The 18,293-nt window shown below is 34.6% G+C and overlaps 1 protein-coding gene across 1 annotated transcript in view; it reads left to right on the forward strand.

Annotated features, from left to right (window-relative positions):
• LOC142341062 (transient receptor potential cation channel subfamily A member 1 homolog) overlaps window positions 1-18,293 on the forward strand; it is a 77,291-nt gene that overhangs the window by 46,551 nt on the left and 12,447 nt on the right. The window contains exons 13-15 of the mRNA XM_075391906.1: window positions 223-372; window positions 1,080-1,280; window positions 3,570-3,752. Coding sequence (XP_075248021.1) covers window positions 223-372; window positions 1,080-1,280; window positions 3,570-3,752 — 534 coding nt within the window. The remainder of the gene's footprint in view (window positions 1-222; window positions 373-1,079; window positions 1,281-3,569; window positions 3,753-18,293) is intronic.

Consider the following 18,293-nt stretch of genomic DNA (forward strand, 5'->3'; position numbering starts at 1 on the left):
GTTGTCTACTTTTCTGTTTTAAATTTGATATTCAAAAAGTCAGTAAGACGCATTGTTCTTAACGTATAATGACCATTGTGATCAATTCAAAGCTATAATTTTCATAATTGCAGGAAAAATTTAATCAGTCAAGATTTTGCAGGAAAAAACTTTGTCTTGTCAGGTTTTTTGTAGAAAATCTTGCGCGATAAATATTATAAATCGGATTATTTGTGTTGTCAGTTGTTCCAACTTGTGAACAAGAAGTGGGACTACGTGAGTCAGATTGTGAATCTACTGGAATGGACAGTTTACTTGCTGTCTCTTGTTGTGACTGTGCCCAGTGTGTTCACATCAGGCATAGGTGACAAAAATATCAGCATCACTGCAGAGGTAAAAACAATGCTTTTGAATACCTCCTTCCTGATCAAATTCCCAGACCGAATCGACCTCAGCAATGAATCAGAAAAAAATTCAGAACATGACATTACAATCAGAAGCTGATTCAGGTCAAATTTTGGACGGAACTTGTCTGATTCAGAGTCTGACGCATGCATTGACTACGCTGATAGGTCATCGGAGAAAAAAAGTATGGCCAGGTTGAGGTGCGCGACCTAAGTCAGCTCTGATTAGACCGACTTGGTTTGAGGATATAGGGATAAAGCGAAGCCCAACAAAGAAGCCTGGAAAATATTCTATGGTCTGTATAGTCTGATTAGAGACTCTTGCTCAACTCATCAGAAACTCTGAACCCCATTTTCTCAAATACAACAATATTGACATTTAGAATCGACTCTGGTTAAATTTTTCCGTAACGTGGTCAGAGGGTTGCTTCTATTTGGTATATGTTTATTTTGCCTTCTAGGGCCGCTTGTTTGGTTGCATTTTGCTCACTCGGATTCTGAAATTTTAAAAATAGCTTACTCCTGTTTAATGGTATTCAAAAAACTTTCAATGATTACTGCAACCCCGCACCATAATATACATTAAGATAAACAATGTACACATCAATTCGTTCGCACAAACTTATGGTAAAAAAATCTTGCTTCACTGCAGAGAAATCAAAAACGGTTTCAAATCACAACTTGCTCCTATTTTAGTCCTTGATCTGGCAATGTGGGGCCTTTTCCCTGTTCCTGGCCTGGATCAACCTCATCCTCTTCATTCAGAAGTTCCCTAAATTTGGCATCTATGTCGTCATGTTCACTGATGTGCTGCAGACATTCCTCAAATTCTTTGCTGTGTTCATTCTGTTCATAGTGGCATTTGCTATGGGTTTCTACTGTCTACTGCAGAACCAGGTATTACACTTGAGATTTTTTCGGTAAAAAAAGTAGAAAATGACCCCTTCCTGACTGGTAAAAATAAGGAAAAACTGACAAAATTCTTACCTTTTTTTAACCCGTATCCTTACAGAGTTTTTTTTGGGCGTAACAGATGACAATATACAGGCTTTAAACTATAAGTGCACGTGTTTAGCTTTTTTGTGTTCTGTAATTTATTATGAAATGTAAAATAGGATTTGATCATAGTGTTGGGCAGAATAAAAATACGGAGGTGGAAGTTAAAAGTTCAGAGCTCGGATACTTTGAGAGTTCAGTTTGGGATAAAATTCATGCAGCAGAAGTCCTGAATATTTGAAATCTAAATTGAAGTGCGATACTTAGAATTATATAGGCAAGATAAGAAAAGTGCCTAACTGGTTATAAAAAAGCAACAGAAATTGTTTTAAAAAAATGGTTTTAATTCTGTTTTTTTGGCGTTTTCACCTCGGAAGGAACCGCTCTAAAATGTTTTGTGTGTTTAAATTTTCGATCTGAAAGATGATTTAAAAATCAAACAATTTGATAAATCTAGCAAACTTTAATACCCACTAAAGTAAACAGTTAAACATTAAAATTGTTGATTATATTATTATTTTTAGGAAAATTGGAAACAGGATTTGAGAATGCGTACCGTTCGGTGTAAGAAAACAAACGAGAAAAAAGATTGATTAAGCAATTTTCAAAAACTGTAGTTTTTTCATTTCTTTTAAAATCAGATACAGTTGAAACATAATGTTGAACAGGGGTCATATCAGATAATCGAACTACTCAGAAGCAACTGAAAAATTGCAACTGTAAAATTATCATTGTAAAGGGTGTGTAAATCTGTTTGGTAAGCTGCGACAACCCGAAGCAGTAACTTTGTGTTATATTCAGCGAAGATACGAAGATAACAAACCTTAGTGGATAAAACATTGGGGAAAAATGTTTCTGGCATTTATTTTTTACGCTACTACGGTGCCCAATTTTTTTTTTGCTTAAAAAAAATGTTTGAAAAAAATAATGAGGAAAAATAATTGGTCTCCAGGACCTTGGGCTTTGGAGCTAACCAACAAACTGTTTGAAGGGAAATTGTTATTATGCGGAAAATATTTTGCAATTCCAAATTTAAGTTTTTTGATTCTACAAAAGGTTAAGTTTTTCAAAGTTTTTGGATTTAAGTTATATTTTTTTGATATTTTGGGAACACCGAAATGTTAAAACTAATTGCTCGTGTTATTGGCCAGCTCCATTTTTTTTGCAAAAAATGAATCTTATTATATTCTGTAAGTGGAACTTTGTCGCAACCTAGGCTAGCAAGTTTGTTCTGTTGTTTAAAAAACGTTTTCATTTGCTCTCAAACGACGTTTGGAGCGATTACATTAGTCCTGTTGGTCTTTTTTATGAGATATTTCGCCTGATCGATTTTTTGTCTGACGCATTTGACTTTTCGTCCTCAAAAACAGAATAAACAGGTAGCGCTCAGCGGGCATTAAGTGCTTTCAGCTCACTAATCGCCAAGTAGGCGAATCACAGAAACTATTTTGAAGATTTATACTTATGGTGTGAAAGGCGGTTCTTAGAGATCCCCCCCCCCACACACACAACACCCCCACCCCCACATCAGCCCCCCTCTCACTTCACCCCCAATCCCCACCTGGGTCATCGTCCAAAGCCGGGAAAATTGTCCAAAGGGGATTTTTGTTTCTTATCTACTACCCTATAAAATAATTAGAAAAAAATGATCCTCCATGCGCTGAAAATGAGCAAATTTGAAAGAAATAGAAAATTCCTATGTCTTCGTTTTTTTTCTTAACGCTTACAATTGGGACCTTTCTTGGTATCAGCATTGTAGAATATTATTGGCCTTTTGACACCTCAGACAGCCTAAGGAAAGTTAACTGCAAACTTATTGGCTGAAAAATCCGTCTAAGTGCAAGCAGCGAGATATTCTTTCCAAATTTTTGTAAACAAGCTACCAAAATCCGTCAAACTAATTAAACTGTAGTTCCATGAGTTGTTCAGATAACAAGAAGAAATAGCGTTAATCAGCAAAGTTTTAAAATACCAGATGACTACAGTTCCAGATTATAAAATGCCAGATTTTCCTATATAGATTGCCAGATTTTGCAAGTTCTTATCTGAAGCGAAAGTTACGTGATTCTGCTAAACTCACGTAGAAGTTTGGTCTTAAATGTCAATTGGCTACGCGGTTCTTGGTCAATGCCAGACTTCGTCAGTGACGTCATCAGAGTTACGTAACCTGTACATAATATTTGTTTTCAGGAAGACTTCAGCACAGTGTTGTATGCGATGTTGCGTACTATGGTAATGATGATTGGTGAGTTCGACTACACAGACACCTTTTTCTTCGGAGATGTGGCCATAGAGGGTATTTGGAGGATCAGTTCTCTCACCTTCTTCGCCATATTCATCGTCGTCATGAGCATCATCACTATGAATCTTCTGGTATTCTACTAAAAACATTCATCATTTTTCATTCAATAGGATGTTTAAATTAAAATAATTATTAACAAAAAATACTAAACAATTAAAGCAGCCAATCATCCCAACTACTTCCTTTTTCCTTTTTCACAGGGCTCTCAGTAATTGATATTGAATCTAAAAACCTGTTACCTAGTATAATTGATTACCTGATTTTGCTATGCTATTTTGCCATCAAAATTCAATTTTATTCAATTCACAGATTCTTACATTGTTTTCACATCTGTCTAAGCTTTGTTAAAAATGTAACCGATCATCTCGGGTTGAAAAAATACCCTGAAAACATTTACTTGGATGATAATTGTGTCACAGTTCTGTTCACAATCAGAAACGACAAGGAATTGCACCATAAAGAGAAAATTTTTTAAACTAGCTTTTTGAAATTAAGTGGTTGTACATATAAAAACATTTTGAAATCCTATAATGTCCGTTTGTATTAGTTTGTTGAAAAAACTTAAACTTGATAAGCACAGAAGAATTATCAATAAAGAGTGTTTTTAAATTAGAGTAATGCTTTGCTGTGTCTGCCATTATTGTCTCATGCTGGTTCAAATTATAGCCAAAATACTAAGTCCGCAAAAAAACTTCATTTTCAAATTTTTTATGGTTGTTAAATCTTGGTTCTATATAATTCTTCGGAAAAGGTCTAAAAATTCAAAAACCTAACGAGACATTTTGTTTGCAAAGGAAGGCTGCAAAAACTATTTTAAAAGTTGATGAAGAGGTAGCAACTTCTCAGGAGAACCTTAGACATTTTGGTAAAATCAAATAAAGAATATGACTAAAATAATGATCTCAAGAGCACTGTAGTATTACGAGAGCCGTTACAAATGAACGGATAATTAATCCCGCATTAGAGCGAACGTATTTAGGCGCTAATTAACCATTCTTTCGCCGCGCGCTAAACAAACTAACGCTTGTTAAGACTACCAGTACACAAGTATTTAAACAACTCAGTTCGACTTATTTAAATAACACAACTTTAGGCCTGGATCTCCTCGCTTATATCCAGGATAGAAAATGTACATTGTTGAACGTAGGCGGCCTGTAAAACCACAGTTTCTTTTGATTTAAATTACTTCTGCTTTTGACAGTTGCAATGCAGATCTTTCCCCCCAAGTTCAATAAAGATGAAGCAGATTGCTTCAGGGGAAAAGACAATAGAGTCTCATAAAAAGCCCCCAAGAAAACCATAATTGTTGCGGTTTTAGAAGAGGGGAAAAGCAGAAAACAGGCGCCTACGAAATCAATAATTGATGCTCTCAGCTTTTTAGATTTTTATTATTTTTTGGAGTTTCAATAATTTTTCCGTGAGATAAAAAAGAGTTAATTCTCTTGCCTTCTCGGCCAATAGGAAAATTAAGAAGCACCTCACTATGAACGTGAGTTTGTGATTCGCTCCCTATCGGCCCAAACGGAGCTGAGAGGAATTAATTGTTTCTCTCAGCGAAGTGGGACGGAATAAAATTAGAGAGACAGAAATCACTCCCAGAAACGAGCAGCAGACAACTGCTTTCATTTTTCTCAAAATTTAACTTCACTTTAACAATAAGATAGTCGAACAAAATTGTTTAATAACTTAGACAAATAATTCCAGATTTAATTTTATAACTTTCTTTTTCGACAAATAACATAACTGAAGAAACACCCAAGTGAACGATCGCCCAACAGCTCACCTCCATTTCATCACTACACAACTGGTAATTTGTAAGCTGTAATTTTATATTTACTCTTTTATAAATTAAATACTTTCAGCCCCCCAACTACTTTAAATTGAGACTTATAGCACAGACAGATCTTAGGCATATATCTTTGCCTTCGATTTGTTATATCTTTTGTCAAGTTTGACTGGCATACATAAAGAGATCCCGTATTGTGTGATCTGTAGCAGCCCAGCCAAATTTGATAACTGGTGCGCCCAGAGGAAAGAATCACGCCTGAATTTTTGTTTTTCTATCCGATCGGATTAAAATAGTAAAATAACCACTAGCACAGAAGTGAAAGCACACTAGTAGCCAAACAAATAGAGTAATTTATATCAAATTTACGGCCGAAATACAGTAAATTTACATTAAAATAATAACAGGCAACTGATTCTTTGCTCTTGTAAAATTGTTCTGACCCGGGTGGGGGTAATCTATGTCCAATTTTTAGTTTATTTATATAACAATTGAAGTACTTTTACATTTTATAGTCAAAATTTAACCAAAAATCATCCCCCCAAAACCTATTTAGCCTAATTTTTACCCAATTTTCATCAAATTTATGGTCAAATTTTAGTATTTACACCTTAAATAACCGAAATTCAACCAGATTCTATCCCCCCAAAACATATTTAATTTGATTTTAACCCAATTTTCACCAAATTTATGGTTGAATTTTAGTATTTTCACTCTAAATAATTGAAAGTTATACAAAATTCATCCCCCCATAACCTGTTTAGTCTATTTCTAACCCGATTTTGACCAAATTTATGGTTAAATTTTAGTATTTTCACTCTAAATAATCGGAATTTATACAGAATTTATCCCCACAAAACTTGTTTAGACTATTTCTGACCCGATTTGGACCAAATTTATGATTAAATTATAGCATATACACTCCAAATAACCAAAAATTATCCAAATTTCACCGCCCCAACACCTAATTAAACTAAATTTTAGCCGATTTTCACCAAATTCACAGCAGAATTTTAGCATTTTCACACTAAATAGCCGATTTTTAACCAGAAATCATCCCCCCAAATCATATTTAGAGTAACATATGTCTAATTTTTACTGAATTTTTGACCAAAATATAGCATTTTCAAACAATTTAACGTAAATTTAACCAGAATTCATCCCCCCAATTAGTGTTTAGTGTAATTTATATCTAATTTTCTACACATTTAAGCACACGTTGTTGCATTTTCACATTAACTAACCCAATTTTGGTTAAATTTAAGCCTTCCTTAGTTGAATATTCACTCTGTTTTATCAATTACTTGACCCGGGTGGGGTAATATTAATCAAATTTTAACCAAATAAACATCATTTTGACCTAAATTCTCAAATATTAACCAGATTTTAACAAAATTAACGTTACTTTTATCATAATTTAACGGATACTAATCACATTTAAGCCTTAAAAACATCATTCTTATTCAATTTTAACCAATATTACTCAAGAAAATAGCCATATTAACGTCATTTTTACACAAAATTAGTATATTCTAACCAAGTTTTTACCACATAAATCTCAATAAGGCTCAAATTTAACAAAGAATAACGGGTTTTAAACTAAATTTTATCCCCCCAACATAGATTTTTAGCCTGAAAATAACATAAATTGATGAGAATTCCCCCATTTTAACCGGTTTCACAATAAAAATTTCACCAATAGAGGTTTTAAACAGTGCATGGACCAAACTGGAATAATTATTGTAGAACATCTTAATCTAACAGCAATAGAAAACACTAGAAGGGGTAAAATAACACGGTTTATTACTGACGGAATTACTTTCTTAGCTATTTTCTACGTGTTTGAACATAATTCTCCCGCTGATTTTTGTATAACTTATGCATCTGAGAACCCTAATTTTCAGAATTTACTAACTTTGTTAAAAACTAAAAACAGTGTGATCGAGATTCCCACAGAAAATTTAGCCAATAATTAATTAAAAGAGCGTAAACTAGCCTTTTTAACCCAATTTGTACACAAATTTATCATAGAAAAGTTGTTGTCTCATGTTAAAATACGGTCATTAACAGACTCAAGCACTTAAGAAACAATATTTAAACACAATAATAGCTACAAAAATACTACTACTGATGTACTAAACATCCCGTACTAAACGTTTTTATACTGTCTTCTGTGTAATTTCATACAAAAATACATTAATAAAACAACAAAAACAATTGTTCTATGTTATTTATATGTCATATATTAAAGTAAACGTTCAAGATCTAAATATAAGTATTAAAGTACATAACAAAATAGGCAAAGTTTCATATTATTTAACTGACAAGAACAGAAACTTTTTATGCATTTACCATCACTCTTCTAGCGAAACAGAAACTGAAATCTACATAACTTACAAGTGGACCAACCCAAACTTTAAGGAACTTTTGTGTGCTCTAAGAAATCAGAACAGTGTGATAGAATTAGCATAAACGTTATCATCTTGTGTGTGGATGAGCCACCAAAATAAAATTCCCCCGTTTGGTTTACAAATCTTAAAAATTTTTAAACCAAAATACATCAACGTTTCTCCTGACGATCCGAGTTTACCAGATAGAGTTAAATTACTTATAAAAACAGAATTTGTCACACAAATTAGATTTTCAAAAATAAACAGATTTCACCAATACTCTGTTGAATTTAAACACTCTGAAAGCACTTATCCTTGGTTATTAAATTTTACCGTTGAGCAAACCGATATTTACTCTTGGGTTGAAATTTTTAGTACTGATAACGGCAAAAACTTTGAATTTAAAATACAATCATTAAACGGTCCTAAACAAATAAAATTCATAACACAAAACAAACAGTTCAACTTTCTACCTTTGTATTAGCGTTTTATTACATAATTGTTATAACAAAAATATTTTCTACACTAATTACCCAACTAATAATACTTTCGTATAAAATATTCTTTTCGTACACTAAAATAAAACATGGCAGCGAACGTTGTTGCGTACCCCGACATAGCGTTAGAGAAATTTACAGGTTTAGACCCATCTGAAGATGCCCAGGAATTCTTTAGTTTAATACAAAGAAAAATCCAATTCTCACTAGGAACAAGAGATCCTGCGGATGCTGATTTGCAAGCCGCATACGACGCTAGACAAAAAGCGTTGTTTGGTTCGGTTTTGCGTGGGCCCGCAGCCCAATGGTTTGAAACCTTAGCACCAGGTTTAGCATGGAACGAAGTTAGAAATCAGTTCATTACCCGTTTTACTGATGCAAAAGACAAGTATAGGAAAAGAATTGAAGTCGAGAGTATTAAAAGGCAACCAGATGAGTTGATAAAAAGCTATACACACCGAGTAACAAAAGCAGTTGAAAAAGGATGGCCAGATCCAGATTTTAACAACGACCAGCGTAACGCTAAGTGTATGGAGTACTTTGTAAGAGGATTAACGCCACCTACACTCAAGCAAAAGGCACATCAGCGGTTAATAGAAAACCCAGCTACAACTTGGCAACAATTACAGGATCATGTAGCAACTAAAGACTTAAGTTTTTCTGTTAGCAGTGAATTCACGGGTACTGCCTCAAGTAGTATCGACAATAAAATAGAAATAGAAGGGTTAAAAAACCAACACACAGAATTTGCAAATCTAATGAAAGATCATAAAATAAACGCCACATACAACAACGACAATCCCAGATTCAAACAAAACCAGACTAGATTCTGCAAGTTTTGCAAACGTTCAGGTCACACAATAGCTTTCTGCTTTAAGTATAAGGACTTTAAAAACGAAAACCGAAACCCACCTCAACAACGAGAAAAGTTCACAGATAATTATAAACGTAGTAGGAGCCATTCACCAGGTCAACAAAATTACAAATCAAACAATTATGACAATCAAAATTCTAGGGACAGACATAGAAATAGTTATAACCAAAATCAATCCAATTATCAAAACAACTTTAGGTCAGACTACCGACATCGATCACCGTACCCATCAAACTCTTCAAACAATTATCGATCATCTTCTTACGATAACCGATCACAGGAATGACAAAATAACTATCGAAACAACTCTTACAGAGATAACAATAGGCAAAATAGTAGGGATAGACAAAGCACCGGTCCTCCAAGATCAGATAATCGATATCGTGATAGGAGTAGAGACCATGACCGGGATAGGACACCTACTCGACAAAACAATAATACTCATTCAAGAGTTAACAGTGAAGGGCGAAGCCCTCGAGTTCACTTTACCAGTGAAACTTCCAGAGACTATTACAATAATGAGAATCACAACGACGAGTATTTAAACTAGACAGGTCTCCGTTCATAAACACTACTGATAACAAAGCAAGTTACTCACATATTTATATTAATTTATACCAATCCGTCGGAGACAAAAATAAAAATAACGGCTTAGAAACACAGTTTTTATTGGACACAGGAGCATCAAGCTCTATAATTAATTACCACACTTATCTTGAACTATGTAAATTACAACACATTGAGATGAAAGCTTCAAAAAATCATACTTTAGCGGTTAATGGTGAGAAACTAAAACTTCTAGGTCAAATTACTTTCAAAACTTCTTTCGACATTGAAGGAAAGTATCAAATGGAAGTTACCACATGGGTGTCAGCCAAAGATGGTTGCAAGCCGAATTTGTTGGGAATGGATTTCCTTGAATCTACAGTAAAGTCTATTGACCTAACCACTCCAAAAATTGATTTAAAAACTTACCCTGAAGTAGCCGTCACATTATCTAGATACCAAACGAAAAGCTATCCATACATTAGCTCTTACAAAATTGTAACTCTTGACCAGCAACTACCATTAGCACCAAAATCAACTCGAGTAATATCGATTAGACCACCGAATGAATTCTTCAGAAAGGGAACCTCCTTCGTAATTGGAAGTGAACTGCAAGCTCAAGGAATTTATACCTACAACGTTCAGTGTTTTAGAAAAGAAAAGGAATTACCAATAATGCTAAACAATCCTCAAAACAACAAGGTTGTCATCCAAAAGGGTCCTATTGGGCACACTTTAGAAGACATTGAAATTCGACAAGACCCAGAATTTTCTGTAGTTGACAACGTTGCATTCATAAACCACCTAATGAATAGTGACACTAATTGGGATCAAATATTCCATGTTAGTGAAAAACAAGGTCCAAAAATTTCAAAAATTCAAAATTTCTGTGCAAGCAAAACTTCTGAAAAACAAAAGAAAACAGAAAAGCGAAAAAGGCAACAAGATTTTACTAACAACTACGAATTAGAAACAGACTTTAGCGACGACCTCAAGGATCTTAAGCCACAATTAGAAACAACTGATGAGAACATCAGACCCGTTGAACTTCCCAAAGAAAAACTTAACAGATTTGACAAAACCAATCAAGCGTTTCTCAAAAAATTTGATTTCAGTCAAGCTGATATCAATGACAAAAACTTAGACAAGTTACTGAGGACTTTAACTAAAAATAAAGACGTTTACTCTCAACACAAATACGATGTTGGAAAGATAAAACAAAAGTTTCATGTTAAACTTTTACCTAATTCAACTTTGACAAAACAAAGACCATCCAAAGTACCATTACATTATCAGGAAAAACTGGAAAACCTTTTGGAACAACTGTGTAAAACAGGTATAATCCGGGAAATGGGTAATGATAAAGAAATGGGATCAGAATTTATTAATCCAATCATAATCCTACCCAAGGGGAACACAGTAAAACTGGTTATAGATGCCCGATATCTGAATTCAATAACAGACCTTAGTCGATATTCATGGCCACTCGAACCAATCGGAAGTCTATTAACTAGATTAAAAGGTAATTTCTTCACAACCAGTGATCTTTGTTCTGCCTATAACCAAGTCCCTCTAACTGAGGAAACCAAACAGCTGGTAAGTTTTGTAATTGGTCCAAAGCAATACACATTTGAACGCGGATTTTACGGCCTATGCGGTCTACCTAACTTCTTCAGTCGTATAATGACTATCCATTTTGCACCATTAATTAGAAAAAAACAAGCTATAACCTACATTGATGACACCATCATGCAAGCGCAAGATGAAACCGAAATGTTTAAAATAATTGACAAGTACCATGAACTTTTAAGGAAATCAGGATTGAAAGCTCAACCTGAAAAGACTAAATTTTTCCTTAGGAAAGTACAGTTCTTGGGACATGTAGTAGGTAAAGATGGGATACAACCAGTCAAGAAGCGAGTAGCAGATTTAAAAGCACTTAAGTCGCCTGAAAACAAACGTGATGTCATGAGAGTTCTAGGTTGCTTAGGATTCTACAGCATGTACATCAAAAATTTGCATGTTGACTGCAAACCATTTTATGACCTAACCCGCACAGAAACTAAATTTGTCTGGACAACGGAACATGAAAAACTGTTTAACGACATTAAAAACAGAATTAGCGAAGATACTATCTTAGCAATACCGGATACTAAATACCCTTTCCACGTACATGTAGACGCTTCTTCTATAGGAGTAGGCTCAATTCTCGTTCAAGAATTTCCAGAAGGGAAACGAATAGTGTCTTTTAACTCTAGAATTTACACTAAAGAGGAACAAAAAATGAGCACCACAGCACGCGAACTTTGCGGTGTAATATCTGCACTACAAACTTATGAGCTTTACCTAATTGGTTCTCCCCATCCAGTATATGTGTACACCGACCATAAGCCTTTAATGTATCTATGGGGTAGAAGAGGAAAACTCTCTCACAGGTTTTTTAGATACCAGTTAGTAATATCTCAATTTCAGAACTTGAAAATTATTTGGACTGAAGGAAAAAACTTAGCTTTTCCCGACATCCTAAGTTGCAATGTAAAACTTAAAGATCTGGACAAGTATCAACTTAAACACAAAAAGATACCAAAAGACATTAGTTTTTACGACGAGCATGGTAACGAGGAAAAATACTTCATTTTGCGTGATAATGAAAAGGGACCAGCAGATGACTTTTTTCCAATCCTAAAACAAAGCATAACGGGTATCGACAAATTCATTTTCAAAAATGACAAAATGGTAAAGCAAAAGTACGACAATAATCAAAACAGACTTTGCTCAATAAACAATATTTCGGAAGATTTCTCGTATGGTTCATCAATTAACCACTATAGGCGTCACCGCAAACATGAAATAACCCCTGTATCAGAACAGGAGGAAGACGAAACGTCTGATCATTATACAGAAATTGATTCCTACCCTGATGAAGGGATAACCGAACAAAATTTTGACCCAATTTCGGAATTTGAATTGTTCAATGAGAACCAGTCACCGGAATTAGATTTTGACAAACTCTACATTGATCAAACTAATACCACAGACTCGGAGTACAGATTCCCTCTAGAATACGATAAAGTTTTTCTCGTGAAAAATAGCACTTGTATAGATAAAACCGAATTAGCAAAAAACTTCCCGAAAATCCAAAAATAAAAGATGCAAGAGAACTCATTGATAAACTGACAACCTTCTCTAAAGAAGTTGATTTAAATACATCAGTAATTTGTCAAGAACAATTAAAAGATCCAGTAATACAACAAATTCGTCAATTAAGAACGAACAATAACAAAGATGAAAAGAAAATTGAATTCCGACAATCTAAAGCCATAATGTCATACATTAATAACTTTGAAAAACTGAGTTTTGTAGGCAACATCTTATGTATTCAAAAACAAACAGACGAGCCAGATATTGAATACTTAAAAATTTGTGTACCACTGTCCTTGTTCTTTAAAGTTTTTCAGCTAGCTCATTGTGAACTGTCAGGTCATGTAGGTTTAGATAAAACACTTGCTAATGTAAAACGATTTTTTTATTGGCCCGGAATGTATAAATGGATTGAAAACCTAATTGCTGATTGCCTTGAATGCCAAAAAAATAAACAAAAACGGAAAGACATCCACGAGGCACCTCTCGAAAAATGGACTGATACAGTCCCATTCCCCTTTCATACGGTCCATATTGATCACAAAGGACCTTTAAATCCTCCATCGAACGGTAAACACCATTGTTTAGTTATTGTCGATTCATTTTCACGTTTCATTCAAGTATACCCCGTACATTCCACAGACGCAGTAGACACCATAAAAGCTTTAGAAAAGTTCATCTTGTCTTTTGGAATACCACAAAAACTTGTTTATGATAAGGGTTCGGCATTCATGAACCAAGATTTTGCGAGTTACATTCATGAATTAGGTATAACACCCGCACCTCGAACTGCTTATGCGCCTTGGACTAATGGTAAAGTCGAGATCCAAAACAAACATCTAGGAGCACATTTCCGAATTTTTCTAGAACAAACTCGAGGTAAATGGGACGAACTGGCACCAAAATTTGCTTTTTCTCATAACACGGTTCCAAATGCTAGTACTGGAATTTCACCTTATGAAATTGTGTTCGGACAAAAACCACAGATACCTCTGTCACTTAAGTTAGGACTCCTACGAAACTCACAACTCACATGCTCTTCCGAGTTTTGCAAAGACCTGCCTCTTCACAGGCATACCTTGCAAACTTCAAAAAACACCGAAATTGACAAACTTCTAAAACCGACTATTAACAATTCGTTGCTTATGCGAGAAAAACAATTCAAACAAATATACAATAACGCTTATAAAAAGAGCTTAGAAAACAATAACCGCGCACATAAACATAGAAACAAACACAAATTAGGCAAGCCACTTGAGGTTGGACAAAAAGTTCTAATGGAAAACCATCAAATTGAGTTAGGAAAGTCAAAAAAACCACATGAACTAAGATCAGGTCCTTATACTGTAGAAAAAAAACTAAACAATGTTAACTATGAATTAACTTTAGATAGCAACCCGGCCACCAGGAAGGTCGCTCATAGAAATCACCTAGTCGAGTACTACCCAGCTACTGAAACTATACCAGAGTTAACCCTAGAGTATGGTATAGATAAAAATAATTGTGACACATTTTATAATAATCTAATGACAAGTCAGATGAATAAACTCAATAGTCCTTTGACTAAATTCTCCTTCCAAAGCCCCACTAACACCGAATATTTCCCCGTGGATAATTTCATTCGAAGAGACTCCCCTGTGCAGAACTTCGACCCTGACCAAACACCTACCAATTTCGATTCTGGATTCAACGAAGCAAGTTCAGGTGGTCGTAATAACCCACCTCCAGTCCAAACACACTTACCTAGCGGTAGTCGAACAAGAAGTTCAACTCCTTGCCCACAGCACAATTCTAGAATACCTCTAGACCCTAATTTAAGTCCTCTCCGCCCTAATACATCGGAACAAGGACCTTCTAATTTACAAACTTTAGAAAATAATAATAATAATAATAGGCGAACTTCTAGTCGCTCGGCCAAGCCGCCATCACGCTATCAAGCCGGATTTACTTAACTTTGTTTTAGGTAGCAATAAATCCAGTCAACATTTACTGGCAGTGCCTATTACTACAACTCATAGCCTTAATTCCCGACTTGAAGCGCTAAAAAAGAACAGGATGAAAAGATATCCTTGTTTTGAAAAACTGTATTTTTCTTATTTACTTATAAGTCTTTTCTACTTTTGTACTCTTTCTATAGTTATTAACGCTACTGAGGATATTAATGACGTATCTAACAAACTTAGGGTCATTCATTATGACTGTTCTAAAATGAAAGAAAATAAAATGTATGCTTTAACACAAGTTTCTCCTTGCAAAATTACACCCGAAAACATTCAGATGGTTGATACACATGTAACACTTTATCAACGGTCATATCGGACCTTTGTTAAAGCTCTTATGTGCAAAGTCACTGCAATGCTCATTCGTTATAATTGTGGTATGTTTTCCCATTCATCAATTGTACACAACGCTCCAATAATAACATACGATATTATTGTTTCACCCGAACAATGCCTAAATGCTAATAAAACTGGAAAAATTACTGTTACTGAATTTGACGATGATGACATGGAAATTGACATAAAACATGGAATAAAAACTGTCTCCTATAAAAACCAGGGAGTTGATCTTGAAGGTGAATCATCAACATCTTGTGATAATCGTGGTCAAATTAAACATTTCTCTTTTGAAACCCTGATGCAAGAAACTGTACTCGATATTGATCTTAATGACAGAACTGTCTATAACAGTCAAGGACTAAAACTTCCTTGTGCCCTCTCAGAAGGAGGTTGTCATTCGACATCACTCGACCCCTTTGCATACAATTGGGAGGCACCGGAAAATTGTATAGTTACTAAAAGATTTTCACAAAACGCAAAAATGCTAAAACATGAAAACGAACTTGGTAACGTACAGTATTTCATAGTGAGTGATGAAAAATCGGAGACGCCCTATGAAGGACCAGGAACGTATTCTCCTGCTGAAATGGACATAAAAATTAGAGTAATTGATGAAAAAGAAAAGGTGTGTGGAGACCAGAATTTATTTACAGAACAAATTTAGATTCTTTATATGTTTCTTATAAAGGCGGATTTAATATGAAGACTGGCAAACCTTATAAAACAAAAACTCAACAATTTTTTCATAAACTTCGTGTTGAACCTGACAATAGCCTAAGTGTAAATGGGTTTAATAGGAAGCCTTCAGATGAACAGATCCGAACATCCGACAATGGTTTTGTTGCATGGGAACACTTAGACAAAGACAAGTTAGACTATGATCTTAACCTTGCGGTAAAGATGGATTTTGTCATATATCATAATTACATGCAAATAAAACAAGCATGGAAAGGTTTGGTCATAGAACAATGCGAACTTGATCGAACTCAAAAACAAATGATACTAATGCAGGCTATCCAAAACAATCGTTTAGCTGGATATATGTTAACCGGCAACCGCTCGATGTTCTTAGACACAGATGGTAGCATAGGTTGGCTGTACCACTGTCCAAAACGAAACTCACCACTTCAGGTTCTTGAACAGTGTTATGATAGGATTCCTATTCATTATGATGGTAGGACAATGTTCGTCGACCCAATTACTCGACAAACCTACCCTTTTGCAAACGAAGTAGATTGTGTTGGAGGCTACAAAAATGCCTACCAATTAGATATTGATAATGAAAATTCATGGTACCATTTGATGCCAGCACCTGTTCCTTTACAACCGCCAAAAATATTCTCTTCAAGAGTTATTAGTTCTATTCCAAAATTTACCGGTTACGAATCGCAACGTGCCGGAATTTACACACCAAATCAACTTATATCGTTTTGGGACAATATCTTGCATTCGGAAGCTTCAAAATCTGTTTTGACAAAAATTTCAAGAGAAGTTCTAGAAGGAAGAAGCATAGACTATTCTCAAAAAGATATCTATGCGTCGGCAATGGGAATTAACAGACAAATTTATCTAGATTCTCTTCTTTCACCTACATTTTTTACAGACCAGTTCAAAGGCACTTTTGGAATCATCACTTTTTATCTGGAAAAAATTGGAGTTTATTTTGCTTGTTTCTTGTGCATAAAATTCTTAACTGATGTAATCGTAACAATCATAAGAGCGTTCGAAATCCACAAAATATCCAACAAAACAATGGGTTTTTGGAAAATTCTATTAGGAGCAACATATAATCTTTGTATCTTATCGTTCTTTACACCGGTATTCTCTAACGAAACCAAACCGTCGGCCCCACAGAACAACAATCATTTTTTACCGCTTAGTAATTATCAACCTTACAGCACAATAGAAAAAACTTACAAATGCGTTGAGGATCAACCAAGAGAAAATAAAATTGATGAGCATTGTCATACAGAAAATAATAAAGTAGAATACCCAAATCTGGCGTCACATCAACCACAACCACAAAATGATGCAACCATTTGAAGTGTGGTGGCACCTCCTTAAAGCTGTTAATAAAAAAATCATCTTTTTCATAAAAAAATAATTTGTCTCAAAAATAAAAAAAATTATTTGTATTGGACTCTATAAGTTAATTAATATCTTGTTTAGATACACCTCAAGGATGCTATGCTATGCAACCCAAATTCATAAAACAGCCTAACGCTTTATTCATTCGATTTGGACAATACACCGGACAGATATTATCCTCAAGTCTTTCCGATTTAAAAACTACTGTAACTATTAGAGTTGCATCTTTCTACTTCAGTGACATTATAGACTTGGACGTACCGCATTCAAATTTTCAATACTTCTCATTGTTAAGAGCCCTGATTGATGACACAATTACTTTTGTAAACATTGGAGTCGAATACAAAATTGTTTCAAAGCGTCTGAAGAAAAATATTATTAGACTTTGACTCTTCCTGTAAGAGACATGTGTGGATTCCTTCCTTGCTTTTTAATTCTTATAATCCATTTTCAACTATGTAATCGCAACTATATCTATCTAGCTATTGCCTGCACTCTTCCCCTACTCCGATTTTGCTGCAGTGAATCCGATTGATATATTAACTATAATTATCAATCGTTGTCAATAATCCTTTTTTCAGAAATAATTGACACACCCTTTTTTATCCTTTTTTTACATTTACATACTTTTATACATAGTTTTGAAATGAAGAACAATAAGTTAATTAACAACTAAAACGCTTCCATTAATGTACTTTTTGTTTCAAGATAGACTCGTTACAATTTATCAAATAAAGAAAACTTTTGAAGAAAATCACGGAGACATTTTCCCTCAAATCGTTATAAATTTTGAGTTTTGGGACATTTGGGAAAACGATACTGTGATTTTAACCCCTCATTCGTTGTATTGGAGTTATTTCGTGTATTTAGCACAATTCGACCCTAATAGTCTGCCAAATGAGCTAGATCAGCAACATGATTCATTTAACTAATAGAAACTTACAAATCAGA

The sequence above is a fragment of the Convolutriloba macropyga genome, chromosome 6 (genome assembly GCF_964194025.1).
Source record: "Convolutriloba macropyga chromosome 6, txConMacr16.3, whole genome shotgun sequence".
Lineage (NCBI taxonomy): Eukaryota > Metazoa > Xenacoelomorpha > Acoela > Convolutidae > Convolutriloba > Convolutriloba macropyga.